We start from the raw sequence: 22,260 nt of genomic DNA, 5'->3' as shown, positions 1-22,260 counted from the left end.
GGAGAAGTTGGTTTATACAGTGGAGAAAGAAAAGAAAGTTGTATTGAACCTAAGAAATATTAGATACTTGTGTGATATGTTGTCTAACTATCAATCATTTGGGATTATGAATTTGGAGCTTCAGTGAAATAGGGGATGGGAGTGTTTGCAGCTGGTCAGCTAATACAACTCAGGGATCTTACGTAGAGTAAGAAGAGGATTAAAGTGAAACTTAGAAAGAAACCCAACATTGAAGGGGACAGAAGATGAGGCAAGGCAAGTAAACTCTAGAATGAGAGCCTGGGTGCGGGTATCAGTTCTGCCACTAACCTAGCTGAGAACCAAAGCCAGCTGACCTTCCTTTCTTATGTCTCTGGTTTCTCATCTGCAAAATGGAGATGAGCACAATACTTCCTGCCATTTTTTAAGGTTTATTTATTTATTTGAGAGAGAGAGAGTGCACAAGTGAGAGGAGCAGAGGGAAAAGGAGAGAGAAACCCAAGCAGGCTCCGCACTGAGCGCAGAGCCTGATGAAGGGCTCAGTCTCATGACCCTGAGATCACAACCTGAGCCCAAACCAAGAGTCAGACACTCAACCAACTGCGCCACCCAGGCACCCCAATCCTTCAGGTAGTTGTTGTAAGAATTTTGAAAGAGTGGACCTATAAAACAAAATCCAGCATATAATAAGAATTTATTTAATGATCACCATCTTTTGATTTTAGTATGAGGACAGTAGCTTGAGGAAATAAATGAGGAAGTGCCAACTTTGCCCAAAAATATCCTTTTGGAAAACAGTTTAACTGTTTAGCCAACATAATTGGGAAAGTGGGCTCTTTCTTTCTGCATGCTTACATAGAGGGATGCCACATTTCACCATTTGTTTTAAATTTTCTGAAGAGGATGTTGCACGTTATTGATCTGCTGCCTTAGATGTGTCATATTGCCAATGACGGGATTTTTTTTTTTAAGGAGAACGTCACTTAACTGCACATTTGTTTGTTATGTCACTAGATACGAAATCAGAGATGATCATACCCTGAAGATTCGGAAAGTGATGGCTGGTGACATGGGGTCATACACTTGTGTGGCAGAAAATATGGTTGGAAAAGCTGAAGTATCAGCTACTCTGACTGTCCAAGGTAGGGTTTGTGGTCGCTTTATCACAGGAAGGATGATGTGGTTATTAGAAGAAAATACGATTTCTTCGAGTAGTTTATATTAAATGTAGGCTTCAAATAGTGCTATCAATATTGCATTGAAACATAATTTAGAGAAATTATCATTTTGCCTATGGGAGCTCTATAAGTGTTTGTTACAGGAAATTGAATTAAGATGCTAAAATTACGGAGAGTTCTGTCTTGGTGAAGTAGAGGAAGAAAGTGTGCTCTAGTCTCTGGGTCTTCAGACATAGAGCCCTTCTAATCTTTTAATTAAATGGCAGCTATTACCATGAGAGCTTTGTCTTTAAATGGGAACAAATCTACCAGTCCTTCAGACTGTGCACTTTCAAGGGTCTCTACAATTCAGAACACCAAAATAAGAAAATTCTATTTCCCTCTGAAAAGTGTGAGCCATCCACAGAGTGGGGATGTCTGCCATCTTTTTTTTTTTTTTTTTTTTAAATTCCTACAGTCCTGGGAAATACCAGACATTTGGTAAATATTTCTTGAATGAATTAACTGCATCTGCACTTTGCTAGTTCTGATACAGATTATTTGATGTTATATGAGCCCAAATGGATGCTCCATTCCATGGCTACAAGTTTTTGAATGTCAGACTCACGTCTTCAACTGACATGCTTGAAATGGTTCTTTCACCATACGAAATGGTTCTTTGTATCCATAATCCAGATGTTTTTCATTTTCATAATCCTTTTTCTCCTTTCTTCATGATGTCATACAGATTATTTCTCACTATGTCTCATCTGAGAATGCTCTCATTTTTTTTTTTTCTTTCTTCAGTTTAGGGACAAATTCTTTATTGCGGAATTTGAGAGACAATGACCTTTAAAAAACCTTTGCTCGTGAAAAAACTCCCCTATTTTGACAAGTATATAGAGTAAACAGGGATTTGGGCCCTAAACCACTTAGCTTATTGCTGGGTCTGACATTAGCAACACTTGATACTGTCATCTTTTCTGAACACTGTCTCCTCTAAGGCTATTAGGAAGAAAAAGGTGGCTTTTGAGGAGTGCTTCTACTGTGGGCTTTCTATTAAAGAGCCTTGTGGGCTTTTTACAGTAAAAAACAAAAAAGAAGAAGAAGAAGAAAGAATATTTTCTTTCTGTCTGTAAAGCCATTATGTCCCACTTTGGGGTTTTTAGCTCAATCTCATAAAAACAAAAGAAAAGAAAAGATCAAGAACAAACATTGACTTTCTAAGGCCTAGACTACTTCTCTTTAATCTAAGTTAGACCTGAACTTCATGTAAGACTAAAACTGTAAGAAAAGGAAACCCCTTTACGCTTAGAGAAAGCACAGATTTAAGAGATGTCAAATCCCAGTTCAAAAGCCCTCCAGAGGGAGTAAAAGGAACCCGGGATGAAGACAAGACATGAAAAGGTGTGTCTGTCCTTAGGCAGTTGTGACAGGCTGGCTGATTGTCTATCACATTAGTCAAAGAGATATGTTTCACTTTATGTTTTAAAGTCCTTTACCTTGGGAGTCTGATGCTTTTATTAATAATAGCCATTCCTCTGTGTCTACAGTGGACATCGAAATAAAAATAGAATTTCTTCCTATAATTTTATTTATTTATATGTATTTTTTCCTTCCTGCAATTTTAAACTAAGTCCAAAGCTAATTCAGCCTTAAGTTTTCCATATGGAATTATTACTCCCTAAGCCTGGATTTCAATGGAAATTGGGTACAAATGATCAAATCTGGAAACTACCTTAAGAATTGAGAATTTTTATTTCAGTTGCATTGGCTTTTGTATAAACATATGAAAGGTCTGTATATTGGTGAGAAGGTATTCTTTTATCCAAATACTAAAATAAAATTTGCATATTAATATCTCTGTTAAAATATCTTTAACATTCTAAGATAGCATGCATAAAATGCCAAAGAAAGTAATGTGATTCTCAACTGCAGAAGATAACTAGGGGGAAAAAAAAGAGGAAACTTTACAAGGGAAACTTGACAAGTCATACTTTTTTCTTCATTTGAAATTGAATACAGAAAAATACTATTTACTACAAGGGAAACTAATTTGAAATGAATCCGTTTGATAGTGGTAACCATTACAATAAATTCAGTAGTGTATTAATTTCTGTATTTTATTTGTGGTTCATTTTTGAAAGAAACTACTTGAATCAGTATGAGCTCAAAAATAAATTTATTTTCCTTCACCCTTCATACAAGAAATACTTAATTTTGAGAGTTAATGTTGGGCAACAAAACCCTATGCTCCAGAAAGAAGTTACTGGAAAAAAACACTCTTCAATGAGAGTGCCCATTGGATTTCCATCCCCAGTACAGACGTGACTAGTTCTAATATTTAAAAAATAAATTTGATTTGAGAATCACTTCTTTTTTTCCTTTTTTTTTCTTGAAATCCTAATTCTGCTTTCTTGATGACTCTACCTGTACGTTTTTCTTTCAATATTCCTTCTAAGGAGTTTCTTATTTTTTATACTTGTGTAGTCTTCACAGTGTTCAGCATCATACTAGACATATAGTATGCACATTATTTTTTTTAAATAATTTTTTGTATTCAATTTTGTTTTTCTTTTTTTTTAAGATTTTATTTATTTATTTGACAGACAGAGATCACAAGTAGGCAGAGAGGCAGGCAGAGAGAGAGGAGGAAGCAGGCTCCCCGCTGAGCAGAAAGCCCGATGATGCGATGATGCGGGGCTCAATCCCAGGATGCTGGGATCATGACCTGAGCCGAAGGCAGAGGCTTTAACCTACTGAGCCGCCCAGGTGCCCCTGTACGCACATTATTTAATAAATACTTGCTAGAATTTGAAATATGAATATAGATTCCAACCTTCTGCTTGAGTGGTAAAAATATAGGGACGTCTTAAAGGAAATTCAAGCGGCTTCTGGTGGCTTTGATTCTGAATGCCAACAGTAGGTTCTGTTGAATCAAAGTTGAAGAGATTGCCATCTTACGATGGCTGCCTAGTGGTCTGTGTTTGAAAGGGACTAGAGCCAAACCTAGACCTTGGCGGTGTCCTGAACTTATCTGAAGTTTGTTCTCTGAAAATATCTGAACTTACATATCTATACTGACCTGAAACTTATTAAATAGACAGATTATCTAGGATGCCCCTGGAGAACCTGATTTAAGAATCTAGGTCTGCAGTCAAATGCTCTACCACTGAGCTATACCCCCAAGAATGTGGGTCAGAACACAGAAATTTGTTTTTATGGGGTTTTTTTTTGTTTTTATTTTTTTATTTTTATTTTTTTTAAAGATTTTATTTATTTATTTGACAGACAAGAGATCACAGGTAGGCAGAGAGATAGGCAGAGAGAGGAGGAAGCAGGATCCCTGCTGAGCAGAGAGCCCGATGCGGGGCTCAATCCCAGGACCCTGGGATCATGACCTGAGCCAAAGGCAGAGGCTTTAACCCACTGAGCCACCCAGGCGCCCCTTGTTTTTGTTTTTAAAGAGCAAGCCCCATGCAGTCTCTGCCCTCAGTGTGGAGTCTGCTTAAGATTCTCTCTCCCTCTCCATCTGCCCCTCCCCGCTTGCTCTCTCTATCTCTCTCTCGCTTTCAAATAAATAAATAAATAAATCTTTTAAAGAATAAAGAAAGAAAGAAGCCTCAAACCCAGGGTCGGGCTTGAACTCATAACCTAAGATCAATAGTTGCATTCTTTACTGACTGATTCATCCAAGAGCCCCTTTATTTTTTATTTTAAACAAGCAAGTTCATGAATTCCTGGGATGAGGACTTACTTGAACTATAGAAAGAATAAAGGACTTCAAAATTTTTCTTGAGAGTGTGGGCATTATCAGAGCTGGAAGAAATGTATTACAAAGAATTATATAGCTAAGAGCATATACATTGGAGTCAGAATTTAGTTGAATATTGTTTCCGTTATTGACTACCTGTGAACTTAAAGAGGTGGTTTAAACTTTTTTTTTAAAAGATTTTATTTATTTATTTGACCGAGAGAGAGAGAAATCACAAGTAGGAGGAGAGGCAGGCAGAGAGAGAGAGAGGAGGAGGAAGCAGGCTCCCCACTGAGCAGAGAGCCCTATGCAGGGCTCGATCCTAGGACCCTGGGATCATGAACTGACCGAAGGCAGAGGCTTTAACCCACTGAGCCACGCAGGTGCCTCCAGGTGGTTTAAACTTCTTAAACCTCAGTTGTCCCATGTGTAAAATGGGCGTGGAGTTTTTATAAGGGTTTTATAAGAGTTTTAAAACTCTCGGAGTTTTTATAAGGATTAAATTAAATTTTATATATAGAAAACATTTAACATACTATCTGTTACAGAGTAAATGTTTCATAGTTAAGGAGCATTAATTCATATTAGTGTTATTGACAGCTGTTTTGCTTATTTTAATAATAATTGGCTTTTTGGTAAGAAAAATGGTACGGTCCAGATAATTCTAGACAGATAGTGTTGTTCTTTCTTTGCTATTATAAATGAGACATGTGAGCTGCCAATATAGTCATGATAATTTATGATCCAAGAATTATTCAAAACTCTTCTCAAATATAAAGTTTTACATTTTCATTATAAAAGAAACTACTTGCTTTTACAGTAAATGTTTTAGAGATGGGTGTGTGTGTGTTGTCAAAGCTCTAGTGCTAGACTTATATTTTGCAAAGTAACTAGATATTGCCTTGAAGAGTGGCTGTTTGGTAATTATTTTGATTCTCAGCACCTCAGGTTCCCTTTCCTTAAAATAGGGTGTTTCCAGGTGATTCTTTCTAAGAATGGTAAGATAATCCATGAGCAGATATTCTCAAATACTCTTTATTCTCCTTTACAACCACTTACATGCTTTAATCAATCAGTCCAAGCCATGAGTAAAATATGAGGCCTCACGCTGTCATTAGCAAGTAACTGCACCTGTAAAACCTATACCACATATAGAACTCATGTGACGTTGGATGGATACTTCTCGAGCAATCCATTGCAAAACCATTGGGTCAAATCAAAATATTGATTATTTATAACACAGCAGATTATATTTTACTCTGAAAAAAGGCAAATTGCAATAAAGTTTGGTGATATTAAGAAGTTGTCGATTAAAAATAGGTGTATCCTGGGCTCTTGTGAATATTTAGACAGTTCTTCAAAAAGAGTTAGTAACCAGAGTCCTTTTAACTTGCGTGTCAGCTTTGGGGTATCATTGAAACTGAGTGAGACTCAAGGGCTCTGCAGTGCTTTGACCCAGTGAAAAATAAGCAATGTCTATCACATGACCAACAAAAAATGGTGAAATAATGTTGTTTGGAATAATTACAGCAGTAAAGTCTTTCTTTCTTTTTTTTTTTAAAGATTTTATTTTATTTATTTGACACAGAGAGAGAGATCACAAGGAGGCAGAGAGACAGGCAGAGAGAGAGGGGGAAGGAGGCTCCCCGCTGAGCAGAGAGCCTGATGCAGGGCTTGATCCCAGGACCCTGAGATCCTGAGACAAAGGCAGAGGCCTAACCCACTGAGCCACCCAGGAACCCCCAGAAAAGTCTTTCTGCTTAAACTCCCAGTTAACCTGAAAATTCAGTTAACGTAACTTAACATCCTGTTATTCTCTGCAATAATTTTTTAAAAGATTGTATTTGTTTATTTATTTGAGAGAAAGAGAGAGCATAGAGAGGAGTAGAGGGGGAGGGAGAGAAAAGCAGACTCTGCACTGAGTGTGGAGCCTGAGGTGGGGCTCGATCTCGTGACGCTGAGATTGTGACCTGAGCTGAAACCAAGAGTTGGGTGCTTAACCCACTGGGCCATCTAGTTGCCCTTCTCTGGAACAATATAAGCTTTGTTACCTATAAATTTAAACCCTCAATGTTATTATATTTATATTTAATGGGTATCCGCCCTTGTTTTCTCTCCATGTGTGTAACATCTACACATCTCCTCAAGATTTCTCTTTGTGAACCTCAAACACACACACAAACTCGGGCATCTTTTTAAAGTCATCTCATCTCAGTTTTGATTGATTACGTTGTTATAATTGCACTTCGGGGTTTCAATTTGGCAAGTGTTAGGATTGCTGGCTCTGTGTCGGGTAGGAATGAATTCTCTTGTGAACTGGTGTTCTATATTGTATGAGGACCCCATCTTTTCAGGCACAAGATATATACTGTGTGGTATTTATAACCATTTTATAGGTTGTGACATACCTATAAAATAGAAAATCTAACCAGAAAAAATAGATGCAGAGAGGCTCCCTGCCAGGTTTTTCAACAGTGTACCATGAAGACTGCTAGAATTTATGCCTCTACTTAGTGTTCTGAGAATGGTCGCAGGTTTGTTTCATATTATTTTACTATCATAATCTGAACCTATGAGGCCTTTATTCAATGTTTGCCAGGTGGACCTTGCAGTTTTGGAATCACATGATGGCTAATTTCAGTTTTTTACTGGTTTTTATTTGTGAACCAACTCGTGGTTAATTTAAAAAGTGAAGGTTTGGTTTGGTGGAAGGTCGCCTTTGGGAAGAGCTTAGCGGAGGCAGCTCCAAAGCACTACATGAAAAATAAAGGACGAAAAATAATTTTATTTACTATTGTATTAGTAATAAACCCTTTGAAATGAGTAATTATGCATTTACGATGACGGTCTTGCTGGTAGCTTTTTAGATCATGCCATTTTTGAGGAGCGCTAGCCAGGAGGAAAGACGGAACAGGAGGCCATAGAGAATTTAGCTTAAACTCTGAATTTCTCCCATTCCCAACTCTACACACTGCCTCTAAGAGATTGTATGATTCTTTGCTTCAGGGATCCTCCTTGCTTAAATGAGGCCAACTTGAGGGCATTATTAATCTTTCCACTCCCTTACTATCCCAATTTTATTTCCGAAGTGAATTTGTGACTCTGTCACCAGAATGATCATGTTCCCGTCACTGTGTCTGTCACAGGAAACCAGACTGAAAACACACTTCCATACCCCAGCCATTCCCCGAATCGTCACATTTTATCTTTGCGGAGCTGAACCATTAAGAAAACCTAATCCCACTTTTGTTTGTCTCTCTTACAATAGGAACTAAAAAGACATTTAGTCCTCTCGTTTCCCTCAGCCCTGAGTGCTGGGCCGGTCGGACACAGGAAACTGGGCATTTAGATCTTAGTTCACACCTCACTGCACTCCTCTCCAGGCCACTCACAGAGACCGGTTATTCTTTGAAGCTCAAGAAACAGTTGCTTTTCTGCCCTTTCAGCAACAGCTCTGTTAAAAGAAAAGGCAGATACCAAACATCTCTAAACCAGGTGATGCTCTGTTACCAGACGAGTGGGATGTCTGTGAAACCCCAGCCCTTTTCTGATAAGTGTTTGTCCATTTTTCTTCCTTTGATGTGAAATTACTCCACTCTCTCAGTTTCATCACCTCTTTTATTTCTTTTTTTATAAAACATGGTCTCATGAGTGATGTTGCTATCTCTTTAAATTTATTATATTATATAATATGTTAATATATATTATATATATTTATATATTATATAAATATATATAAAATAGATACAATTTATATATTATATATAATTATATACTACATAATAAATTTATTATCTCTTTAAATTTATTATAAATTATGGTCTCGTGAATGATTTTGCTATCTCTTTACATTTATGGTTGGCATACAATAGGAATTGTTCAAACGAATCATCAAAAGGGTGTGGGTTCTCTTCTCTTCTGAAGAATTGTTACTTTGGTGCTTCCCATAAGTATTTGTGCCTACTATGCAGTGAAGGAACAGAGTGCTTCCTCATTAGGATTGATTAACCACTGACAGCTTCTGGAAGGCTGAGCCTTCAAGTCCGAGACTGACGTGAGACCAAGGAGACACAAAGACAGGAAAAAAAAAAAAAAGACCTGCGCTGTCTTGGCTGACTTAATTGCTGCTAATGGGGTGTTTCCTAGAAACTCTCTCCTTGCTGCTAGCGAACCACACGCTTCCAGCAAGCAGCTTTGCTGAAATATCTCGGGCACTGCGGTTTATGATTGGCCCCTACTTACTGTCCCCATGAACTAGGAGTTGAGGAGCAGTTGTAACTTTCAGTGAGACAAGATGCAGCTGTCAGAGGCTTGTCGAAGCTTTTAGGTTTCTGGAAACCCGGAGTGTGAATATGAATTCACAGGAAATAATAGTGATGCAGCAAACAGGGGAGCAGACGAGGAGGCGGACACTGAATTCTCTGCATCAGTGGAAAGCAGGGTACCCGGCAGACACACACCAGTAGATAGCCTGGGCGATGGGGGTTTACGCGTGTACTTCTCCCATGTCAGCTGTCACAAAATCCTCCTTATTTTTGCCTTTTAAATATGTCTTCACCCTCCCCCCACCTCCCTAACACTTGCCTCACGGCTTTCATTCAGGCTTTGGTCGTCTTTCAGTCTCTATCCAGTTTCCTTGCCTCCATCTTGTCTGATAGAACCTGTTCTCCGCACAACAGGTTCATCTCCCTACGACACAAATCTGAACATCTTACCCCATCTTTCTGGGGAGGGATCCAGAATACTTAATAGTGCACCTCCTGGCCACTCAGTCCCCTCTCAGACTCCCTTTAGTGTTGAACCATTGCACTGTTTATATATATTTACTTCCTGCACATACCACCATGTCGCTTGCCTCTGGGCTTTTCTTTATGTTGGTCCCTTGGTCTGAAATGCCCGGTCCCTCACCTGCCCTGTCTTCTACCTGCTTATGATTCCATCTGAGACAGCTCAGGTGAGCCTCCTCAAGGGGCTTGGCACACTGTCTTCACCCAAGCGCAGGTTAGGGATTCCCCCACTCATGTCTCCCTTGGATGCTATTTACTTAATATCTCCCCCACTTGACTCTGAGTCCTAAAAGTAACAATTTGCTGACTTTGCCTTCTCAGTCTTGGGGCATCCTTCACGGTCAGGTAACATTTTCTGGGTGGGTGAATCAAGGGCTGCCCTGACACATACCAGCTGTGAGGTCTTGGGCGAGTCACTCAACTTTGTCTGAGAGTCAGTGTTCTCATCTGTTGAAAAATAAATGCACATGTAATGTAAACATTGGTGAGCTGATAGGAAATAGAATAAGATAAGTAACACAATATTTATATTCTCATAAAAGTGGTTTGAGGTTAGGTGCCTGAGTGGCTCAGTTGTTAAGTGTCTGCCTTCGGCTGAGGTCATGATCACAGAGTCCTGAGATCGAGCCTCATATCAGGATCCGTGCTCTGTAGGAAGCCTGCTTTCTCTCCCGCCTCCCTTGCTTGTGTTCCCTCTCTTGCTGTGTCTCTCTCTGTGTCAAATAAATAAATAAAATCTTAAAAAAAAAAGTGGTTTAAGGATTTTGAAGTTTTTATGTGAGAGCAATTGTTGTTATGATTGTTTTCCTCATCAGCTCCTTCCAAAAGAATCCAAAATTCATCAGATTCTCAATAATATTTGTTTTATCCATAAAGATTTGAATTTTTTGGTAGCTAAGTAATGTAGTTCAGTCAGTGTTTTCTTTTTGTTCAAAGATAATTTTCTATGGCTCCTTAATATTGAAATCTATCTTTGAAAATTAGTCCTTAATATTTCTTTGGAAGGACTTTTAGGGAGACATCTTTTTTTTTTTTTTTTCCTGCTACTGTTAGGAAACATTCTACAGAGTAGACTTAATAGCACATTCTTTTCTGACAGACTCACTTGGATTTAAATGCTGAATGTTCAAGTTATTAAATCTTCATTTCTCAAGTTTTCTAATTAGTAAAATGGGAGTGAAATGTCTCCCTCACAGGCTTACTGTGGATATTAAGTGAGCTAATCAATATGAAATGCTGGTCACACTGTGTAAGCATCAAAGAAATGCTCAATAATGGGTGCCCGGGTGGCTCAGTTGGTTGAACGTCTGCCTTCAGCTCAGGTCATGATCCTGGAGTCCTGGGATCGAGTCCCACATCGGGCTTTCTGCTCAGCAGGGGGTCTGCTTCTCCCTCTGACTTTCCCCCCTCATGCTCACTCTCATCCTCTTTCTCTCTTTCAAATAAATAAATAAAACCTTTTAAAAACTGTTCAATAAAAGTAGAAGGAATGAAGGTGATACAAAGAAGGAGGATGACTTCACTTTAGTGATGTATATTCATATGTGTCAGAATCAAAAATTCGTGTAGCTTCAGTGCTCTTGGCTGCCTACCATTAGCTCTATAAAAGGGTTAAGGTCTGAATCATGTGTACATCTCCTAAAATATTTTACATAGTCACATAATAAACACTTTTCAATAAACAATGATATCAAGGCTTCTATAATGATGGTTAAAAATTGTTAATTCTAGAGGATGTGTAGGTGGCTCAGTCAGTTGAGTGTCTGATTCATGATTTCGGTTCAGGTCATGATCTCATGGGTCATGAGATCAGGTTCTGTACTCACCGGGGAGTCTGCTTGGGATTCTCTCTCTCTCCCTTTCCCTCTGTCCCTCCCCACCTCTATTTATCTCTCTCTCTCTCTCTCTCTGTCTCTCTTTTCCTCTCTCTTTCCCTCTAAAATAAATAAATAAATCTTTAAAAATGTTAATTTTTATTCTAGTTGCTTTAGGCAACAAAAGACAAGTGAAGTATAATACAAAAAAATTCTGCATTTTGTTAAAAATACTTTTTGTTTGTATGAATTATGTATATTTGATAAGTATTTGAGACCCAAATAATTAGTTTGGCTTTTTTAATTAAACAGATCCATAATTAACAACATACCCTTAGATCTTTAATGTTATTATCACTCCTGACATGGTCAGTTCTGCTGAATTTCCTGATAGTTGAATAATATTGAAAACCTTCACTGTTCCTCCCATAAATATAATCCATATATTGGAACAATTTTATTAACTAGATTTAAAAAATTAGATAGATGGTCTCCACTAAAAACTTCCATATGATTTAAAACTATAGTAGTCTTAACTATAGATCAGATATCCTAATCCATTAAAGGAAATGTCCCTTTGCATGCATCTGCATGATTCACCATTGTCTGAGATGCAGAATAACAACTTTGAAGATAACCAAACCACATGTTAATCTCACACAGTGTAACATACTGTGTCTATGTGACTTTTTTTTTAATGGACCAGTAGATCATTGTTTCAGAATGCAAAATTAAAATGTAGGTAAAAGTAAAGGAATGTAGCTTTCTGTGGATTTTATTGGCAGTAGTAGGGGATAAAGTTTTATGAACTTGCATTTAAAAACAAACTCTGGGGGGGGGAAGGCCCATTTTGTAAATTTGTGGTTTCCTTAAATAGGTTTCACTATATTTAGCTTTCTATCAGCATATGAGACCTTTGTGTAAGAGTCATATGACTTTTTAGAGCTCCTATGATATCTCGGCATAAAGGAAGTAATGAGAGAAAATCTGGGCCCTTCAGTCCTAAATTTCCCTTCTTTGATGTAGACTTCATTTAAATCATTTGTTGGAATAGTTTGCTTAAATTGCTGATTTAAGAAAAGCGGGCATTATAATAATACATTGTTTCTGACCATTAACGTGGTTATTTGAGTCAAAGCCAAAACTAAGAATGTCAGGGGGCCTTTTTGCTGGTTCAAGTTAGGTTTACGATAATCCAGGATACTGGTCAAGAACTGTGAGTTCATCAACATTTTGATGAAACGCATATTACAAGACCCCCAAAGCTTTACTTGATGACTTTGAGAACCTTGCTATGCGGGCGCCATGTTTGCCAGACTCTGACAAGGTATAGCAGACGGGTTCTTTGGGGAAAGATTCTTCACGGACGTGGCAATAATCCACAGGGGTCCAGTAAAATCAATGGTACTGTAGTAAATAGTACTTCAGGGCTTGGGGAATGTTTTATGTGTGTATACACACACACGCACACATGTATAAAAGCACATACATCATTATATAACTTATATATAAAACACACACACATCACAATGTTATTTTTATTTACATCTCCTGTGTATATGTATGGTCCCTTTTTTACTGCCGAAGTCCAAAATCTTACTTCAAATGTCTCCCTTCTAGGACTTGGCATGGTATTTTTGTGATTTATTGTTGCTGTTGTTGTTGTTGTTTGTTTTAAAATAAGGATTTAAAAAGCTCATGGAAGATTCAAGGTGCTGATGAGAAAAAGAGATTTGTGACTACAAAATGCAATCCCAAGAAAGACAGTGTGTGAGTGGAGACTTTTAAAGAATCAGTGTTGCCAGCCGAGCTCTTTGTGAACAGGCTGGAAGTAAAATGCCATCAGCCAAGAGGTTTAATGAAGTCCCACTACAGAATTTAACAAGAGAGTGATTTGTGAGAATGGCTCCCTCTCCTCGCTGTTCTGATTCAGTGGCGTAAATAGAATGCCAAGCTCTACTCCTGCTGGTTTTTTTATGCTGTTGGATTTGACTGAGACCCAGCAGCATTATGGCCTATGATTCCCACCCACCCCCATCTTTTTTTTGTAGGAAGGATAAAGTAAAGAACTTGTGTTCTCATTGCCTTTCAGAAATAGCCTTTTTAACCCTAATGACTGTGGAAGATGTGACGTTCTCTTAAATTTCTTTCATTGACTCACGAAGGGTTTGGATTGCTTTCAGTTATTTCAAACAAACTGATGTAAAATCTTTCAACATTAACCTAAAGGCAAAGCAGTCCCCACCGCATGGCCTTCCTACAGAGAATTTGAAATACTCTCTTAATTTGTGTGCCAAGCGAGTATTTGAGGAAATAAAGACAGCAGTCAGGTTCAAGAAATAATTGATATATAAGATGATTCTGTGACAAATCATGACCTCCACCACTCTGGTAAATAGCACATTGTGGGCTTTCTGTTATCTTCTGAGCTTTCCTGTGATTTATTTATCTACTTACCAGTTGGGGAGGTTGTCCCATCACCCAGTTATAGATATAAAACTTAGCAACTCTCTTTAGCAACCTACATGCTGAAATAATGGCATCAGTTTGGAACCATCTAGTAGAGTTGTGTACAATCTATGCCATCTGAATTGCTCACTCTGAGAATGAAATTTAGAGAAATTGTTTTTTGCTCTAGTCATTGAGGGGTAGTTTATTTTAAAATGTTAGATTCATTGCTAACAATCTCACATAACTTTGAGACATGGAATAACTATGATATCGTGTGTGATATCATGCACCATTTAATGTTAAGTAATTAATTGTAAGTCAATTCACATGGATACATTCTCTTTTATCCAGAGCTGTTGGGACATAAAGTGATTGAGATAGTTCTTGTTTAAAAGAGAATAATCATAAAAAGAATAATTGTAGGCCATTTGACACTAACGAAACCTTTTTAAAAAATGATGAACGCAGTGATAAATACACGAGATAATTGGAAATTTGACTTTTTATACATTTGTATGTATTGATTTTTTATTTGTTATATATCAGCTGTCTTAGAGGTATATACAGTATTAATTATGCTGAACAGTATTCATTCATGTAGATTCACAAATCATTTTAGCATATTCCAAACATCAGGTTATCATTAGAATCATTACACTTCACAATTATGTGGCAGCTGGTGTCCTTTAAATCTTATTTCAATAATTTCAATATACAATAGGCTTCCTTTTGTTTTATTGTTTTTAACGATTCGTATAAACTGGAAGTTACTACTTTATAATATCACTCCCAGAGTTTGCAAAACTGATTAAAATACCATGAGCACTTTAATTTGCTTTTAAACTATTATTCTCAGGACTTGATAAATAATGTGCCAGTATAAACACACCTGTAGAAAATACTAAAATAGGTATAAGACAAAAAACAGCTGAATAATTGCTTTATAACAGATTTATGAGGGTAGGAAAAATCCATAAATGGTTGTTAAAGTGAGCTTTAGCTGTAGAACATTTATTTTGTGTGGTCGATATTATTAGGAGAGAATTTAAAGCATTGCACAATTAAAACTGATAGATATGGCCATTTTACAAAGGTGCTTTTAAATTAACTTTGTGGATGGTGGAATAGCTATTTCAGCGTACTTTTATGTCATTAGTAAAGAGATGAGGTGTCCATTTAGGTTTTTCCTTATGCTTTTTATTGCTCTAAAATGTATTATATTACTAAATATAGTTGATAATAAGTAATTTTGGCCTGATTTAAGGTTCTTGGGAATAAATGTTAAATTACGTAATTTCTCTGCCAGATAGAAGAGATTTTGAATGTTAAATATGGATGGGGACTTAGAAATCATTTACTTTAGCTCCATTTTTCAGACGAGGAAACTGAGGTCAAAGATGTCATGATATCCTAGAGCAAACTGTGCACGTGTACACTTGATGCTTGACTACATACATTTGACGTTTATGGCAGTGGTCCTAAAAGACTGCATCACATCACTTTTCAGAGATAGAATTGGCTCTTTTGATGTTGTTTTTCCATGCGAATGTAAAATATAACATGATTTGTTTTGTCCTCAAAACGTTTTTGTATGGTGAACCCTGTTCACTATGAGAAGACTAATTATATATATCCATGTTAATTTAACTAATACATGCACTGTGCGTTTAAATAATTTTGAACTGGCTTGAAATTGACACGTGACATAGTAGTGTCAGGCATACAACACGACGATTTGATATTTGTACATATTGCCACGTGATCACCACGGGAAGTCCAGTTAACATCCATCACCATACGTAATGGCCTGTGTTTATTATTATTATTAATACATAGTAATTTTTTCTTGTAATGAAGACTTTTAAGATTTACTCTCTTTGCAGTTTTTACCTATGCAGTATTTTAAATGTTACTGCCATGCTGTGCATTATAGTCCTATGACTTATTTATCTTTTGGGAATTTGGACCTTTTGAACCCCTCCACCTTCTTCTTCTCCCATTTCCCCTTGCCTTGGGCAATCACCAATCTATTTTCTGTGTCTGTGAGCTTGGTATTGTTTGTTGCATGTTTGTTTGTTTTAAATTCCACATATAAGTAAGATCATAGAGTATTATTCTTACTCTCTCTGACTTATTGCACTGAGCATAATACCCTCAAGGTCCGTCTATGGTGTCTCACATGGCGGGATAGTCTTCCTTTTTTACCGCTGAATAATACTCCATTGTAGATATACCACAATTCATCTATTCATATTGGTCACTTAGGTTGTTTCCATATCGTGGCTGTTGTAAATAATGTTGCCAGTGAACAGGGGGTACATATATATTTTTGAAATAGTGTTTTTGTTTTCTTCAGGTAAATGCCCAGAAGTGAATTTGCTGGATTGTAGGGTAGTTCTACTTTGAATTTTTTGAGGAACCTACACATTGTTTGGCAAAGTGACTGTACAAATTTACATTCCCACCAGTGGTGCCCAAGGGTTCCCTTTTCTTTACATCCTTGCCAACACTTGCTATTTTTTGGCTTTTTGATAATAGCCATTCTAATAGGATGACTTGATATCTCATTGTGATTAGGATTTGCATTTCCCTGATGATGAGTGACTTGGGCCTCTTTTCAGGTGTCTCTTTGTCACCTGTAGGTCTTCTTTTGAAAATGTCTGTTTAGATCCTCTGCCCATTTTTTAATTTAGATTGTTCTTTTTGGTATTGAGTTGTATAAAATCTTCACATATTTTATAAATTAATCCCTTCTCCAGTGTATGATTTGCAAATATTCCCTTCCCCCCTTTCAGTAGTTGCTTTTTCAGTTTTTTTATTATTTCTTTGGTAAATAATTTCTTATCGAAAGTATTTTGGTTTAGGTCATGGGACCAAAACAGAACCAAAATTACATTAGAATAAGATTTATTAACTCTTTTAACACAGAAGTCATAACATGTAATAAAAAGAGGAAGGATTTTAAGAGCTGGGCAGACCTGAATTTCAATCCTCCATTTCTTACCTGATGTATGACCTTTAAAAAGTTATTTAATCTTAAAAAAAAGGAAAGCGATTTATTTAATCTTCACTTTCCTACCTTTGCAAAATGACATATTGAACACTTTACTACAGAGTTGTGAGAGAGTTTCTAGTGTATGAACTGACGCATAGTTCGCAGACACTGTGATGGCTCTTTATTTAACTGAGATCTAGAAAGTTTATGTGATTTGTGCAGGATAGAGCTGATTAGTTCTGGAGAGGATCTTGATCTGGTCAGTTGAGTACTCATATCTTTGTTATGTAACTCAACTCTAGACCCTTTACGAAATATGTCATTTGAAGGTAGGCTTCCAGATTTTCAAATGAACAAGTTTTTGAGCAATTTCTATATACAAGACACTATGCTGGATGCTGTAAAGTTTGCCCAGATAACTAAGACCTGGATCCTGCCTTCTTGGAGTTTGCCATAGCTGGTGAAGGAGAGGGTTAGACACAAATAACAGTATTAGCAGAAGGTAAAAAGTGGATTTGTAAAGGGAGGGCAGAAGCACTTTCCGATGCGCAATGGGAACATGATTGTCCTTTGTTTACTCTTTCAGTAGGTATTTGCACTGTCAGTAGTGTTCTCAATTTGGTACATTCTAGAGAAAGAATGGCAAAGAAAATAATTAAACCCTTACCCTCATGGAGCTTATAGGCTAGCTTGGGAGATAGACATTTATAGAATAATTATGTAAATGTGTAATTTTAAGCTATAAGAAGTGCTATGGGAGGAAGATGAAGGCTGCTATGAGAATATACAGCATTTAGGATAAGATTTAGTGACCGATTTAGAGGGAGTTCCTTGGAGATCTGTTTTTTGAGCGAGAGTTAAGGTAAGTAGGAATTAACTAGGTAAAGCATTGGGGGGGTGAAGGGGGGAATCCCTTGGGAATAATAAGAGAACCAGCGGTAAGATGATGCGTGGTAAACTCAAGGACACAAAGAAGGTCTCTGGGGCTAAGTTAGGAGGTGAAAGGGGACGGGTGATATGAGAAGACACTGAAGAGTGGTGGCCACAGTAAGTCTGCTCTCTATTTGAAGAGCGATGGAGCCATATTGAAGGATTTTAAGCAAAAACATACTACGGTCAGATGAGTTTTACTTTGGTCTTGTTTTTAAGCAAATATGACCACATTGTGAGATTGGATTGGAAAAAAGCAAACAAAGCAGTAGTTCCTCTGAGCACTGTTGGATACCTTGGGTCAGGTTGTTGGCAGTAGAGCTAGAAAGAGAGAAATGAAATGCACAAAGAGTTTGGAAATAAAAGCTATGGCGTTTGGTAACGGATTGTACATCTCAAGAAAGAGGGAGATGAAAGATCCAGGTTTCTGGCTCTCTAAATTGATTTAGGGAATACTAACATTAAAATTATGATCCTGAGGTCCTATGTCAGGGGGCATACATGTGGTCATAGATCACCAGGTAGCTGCATTTCAATTTCAGCCTCTTTAGTAGGCAGATAACCAAGTTGTACCATTTAATAACTGCTTTCAGAATGTGCGTGTGGGCGGCTCAGTTGGTTAAGTGTCTGCCTTCAGCTCAGGTCATGATCTCAGGGTCCTGGGTTCTAGCCCCGCTTCGGGCTCCCTGCTGAGCTGGAGTCTGCTTCTCGCTTTCCCTCTCCCTCTGCCCCTCTCCCGGTCATGCTCGCACTCTCTCTCATAAATGAATTAAAAATATTTTTAAAGAAGAGAAGTAGGGCCTCTTTTAGAAGTGGAAGGAAAAGGGGGAATAGTAACTTTTTCTGAGTATCTATGATGCATCAGGCATTGTGCAAGTTACTTTGTGTATATTTGTGGGAAAACGATTCTTCATTGCTATTCTGTTAAACTTTCAATTGAACAGCTAATCTATAGCAAGGTTGCTCAGTCCTGGCACTATTAACTTGTGGGGTTAGGTCATTCCTGGTTGCCAGGGGCTGTCTTATGCTCTGCAGGATGTTTACCAGCATCCCTGGCCTCTCTCCATGAGATCCCAGTGGCACCCACCTTTCAGCTGTGACAAACAGCCTTGTCTCCAGAACGAGTGATCCACAAGGAATGGGAAATACTTGAGTGGAGGGGAAAAGTTCATAGTATTTTATGTACCTATTAAATATATTCTAAAAATGCCCCTCTTCATCACTCTATTTTTTTGTCAGAAAAGTTGAAAGACATAATGACAGGCTTTTAAGTCAAACTCAGTCTTTTCCCCCAAAAGCAATCACACCTAGTATTAAAAAATCCTAAGTGTTTTTAATTGTTAGGGATATTGTCATTCATGAGGATTTATGCATGCAATTTCTCCAGCATAACAGTGAGTGGGTTCTGTCAGTTCAAAGATATCTAGCTTCACTACTTGAAAATTTGAGTGTTCCTTTGTCTTAATAAAAATGTATTTCTTCTCAAAAGAGTCTTGTAACTCATTCTTTTACTTCATTCACCTTCTTCTGGAATATGCTGTTTATCATCTGAGTCTGTCAGATTTATTAATTGAACGGTGCTAGTCAATGAAAAAAATGATATGAGAATGGAAAAGAATCACATCAATTTAAAGATTCATTTGAATATAGTTACTAATAATGAAAACTAGTATCTGTGAATTAGGAGAATTCCATAGTCATGGTGATTTCATTTAGAGCACATTCAAGAAAGCTGTTGCTCTCTAATATTTATTAATAAGATTGGTTTTACCTTAGTAAAATTTGCTTAGCTATGAAATCCTTTATAGAGTTATTCTAGGAGTTTAGAATACTTAAATTATTTTAGACTCACATACTGTGGCAGTCTTCTGTCATTACATTTCAAAATAATTTTATTGCTAACAATGAAGAATCTTAATATTTTATTTAACTTATAGGATAAACTTGAATATGTTTGCCATTATTCTTCAAAAATTGAGATTTTGTGAGAAAATATCAAAATTTTAATCATTGTTGTGTTAATTATGCAAATATTTTCTTGGAATTTTCTTATATGTTCTTTATTTATCATATGAGCTATGTATCTAAAGGACTTCATCAACTTAAAGTAATACTAATTGAAAAGAATATTTTTGAGGACATTTTCTAGTAGAGTATATGTTCGTATGTACATAATCTGAAGGGAAAATACTGGGACTATTTCCCAAAGGGTTATATCCATTATCCTGCTTTGCCTCTGAATTTCCATACTCTTAAAATCATAGCATATAAAGCACTGTAAGAGTCACCTACTCTGTTCCTTTACCAGACAGGGTTATAGCTCAACTGTTGTGGCCAAATGGAAATAAATCCCATTTTTTAAAGACCTCTGGAGACATCACAGTTGGCAACCATTCATGGTTCAGTGGCCTTTACTGTTAACTGCTTCTTCTCTGTACTTTCCCTGAGTCACTCATGCTGTTACTTAGGCCCATTTTCTTCCTCTCTCCTGGCCTAAGTAGTTACCAAGACTGGCTGCTCCCAGGTTTTATTAGACCTAATCTGAAGACTTAAGTATCTGTACAGCCACCTTATTTACTCAGACCAAAAAACAAACAAACAAACAAACAAACAAAAACCCCTTCTTTCTCTAGGTTCTATATATTTTTTTTGACATTTATCATCTTTCTGACCTTATCTCCTGTATATGACAAGCAGATAGAAAAAAGTTTCCTTCTCTCTCTCCTTCCTTCCTTCCTTCCTTCCATTTTTGCTTCTCTTAGCTTCTCACTTATACCTAAAGATTATTGTCTGAACAGTGTATATTCTTAGAAGATTTTAAAGTAATTAAACAGCTGGGGGACCTTTGATGTCACATTCAAAAGAGGAAGAAAGTCCCATTCTGAGTGTGTGTGAGTGTGTGTGTGTGTGTGTGTGAGAGTGAGTCTGTGTGTGTGTGTGTGAGAGAGTGAGTGTGTGTGTGTGTGTGTGTGTGAGAGAGAGAGAGAGAGTGAGTCTGTGTGTGTGTGTGAGAGAGAGAGAGAGAGAGAGAGGGAGGGAGGGAGGGAAAAAGGAGGAAGGGAAAGAGAAAGGCTAAATCATTCCATTTTAAATTTTTTTAACAAAAGTATTAGTCAAGTATGTAATATTTGTATGTCTCCAAATATTTTAAAGAAAGCTATCTTTTTTTCTTTATTTACACTCAATCGGGAACCAGAGTTTTATAATGATATAGTTTATATGTATTATATAAATGTATATATATATTTATATAAATATTTAGACTTTGCAGAACTCCCCTCCTCCCCACCAAGATAATATGATCTAGGTAAAAGCATTGTGGTTTTTATACAAACTCAGCTTTGTGCCAAATTCTCTAATCCCTCACTCCTTTCCAAACTTCCTCAAATGTAAAAAAAAATCGAGATGTTACTGAGGATGGATTGTAATATGCATAATGTTGCCACGTTAAAAAAAACAGCAAGTTTTAACCTCTTAAAAATACATACTTACTTTCTGGTTTATTTTACTTCCTACTTAACATATTTACTGTAACAGTAATTGTGTGGAAATATAATTTGTTCTTGCCTTTCAAAAAAGTATTATTCAGTTTACAATGATTTCAAGTGATGAAATGATGAAAATTGTCTCACCCTTAAAAAATGGATCACATTACTTTTTTTCTCCAAAAAGGTGAATTTTTTCAAGAGGTTTTAAGCCTACTGTCTTCTTATCTGTTAATTTTCCATGTCTTTTTATAACTATAGCTAATTATTTTGAAAAGATTTTTAATATCATAGCAATTATTTTAGTAAGTTTTTATACATAGGTAGTAATTATATTTTTTGTAATTTTATTTTATTTTTTTCAGTGTTCCAAGATTCATTGATTATGCACTACACCCAGTGCTCCATGCAATACGTGCCCTCCTTAATACCCACCACCAGGCTCACCCAACCCCCCAACCCCCTCCCCTCCAAAACCCTCAGTTTGTTTCTCCGAGTCCACAGTCCCTCATGGTTTGTCTCCCCTTCTGATTTCTCCCAACTTACTTCTCCTCTCCAAGGTAGTAATTATTTTAATGGTAATGGTTTTAGGGTAAACATTTTATGACAGTTTAAATGTAAAACCAAATACCTTTTATGTCCGGTTGCATAGAGTTCTCCCTAAACTGGTTAGCCAGAAGGAAACTGTATGCAGAAACTTGAGTTTAGTCAAAATTAGCCTTGAATTTAGTTGAAAAGGCAGTCTTTGGCTAGTCATCTGTGACCTTGAGAAAGCTATTGAACAATTTAGGTTCCCATTTTCTCATGCAAAAAAGATAGGGTTAGACTGATAAGTTCTAAGGTCACTTCTAGCACTAACATTTTATAGTTTTATTGTTTTATTAGCGATAGAGACAGACAGGCTTTTC

General features: G+C 37.0%; 1 protein-coding gene across 1 annotated transcript in view; it reads left to right on the top strand.

Moving 5' to 3' along the window:
- The window catches only part of ROBO1 (roundabout guidance receptor 1), a 411,503-nt gene that overhangs the window by 298,896 nt on the left and 90,347 nt on the right, over positions 1 to 22,260 (top strand). The window contains 1 exon segment of the mRNA XM_080801074.1: positions 994 to 1,129. Coding sequence (XP_080657200.1) covers positions 994 to 1,129 — 136 coding nt within the window.

This window comes from Martes martes, assembly GCF_963455335.1.
Source record: "Martes martes genome assembly, chromosome: 1".
Lineage (NCBI taxonomy): Eukaryota > Metazoa > Chordata > Mammalia > Carnivora > Mustelidae > Martes > Martes martes.
Note: the sequence above shows the minus strand (reverse complement) of the source record. Positions and strands in the feature narration are given on the sequence as shown.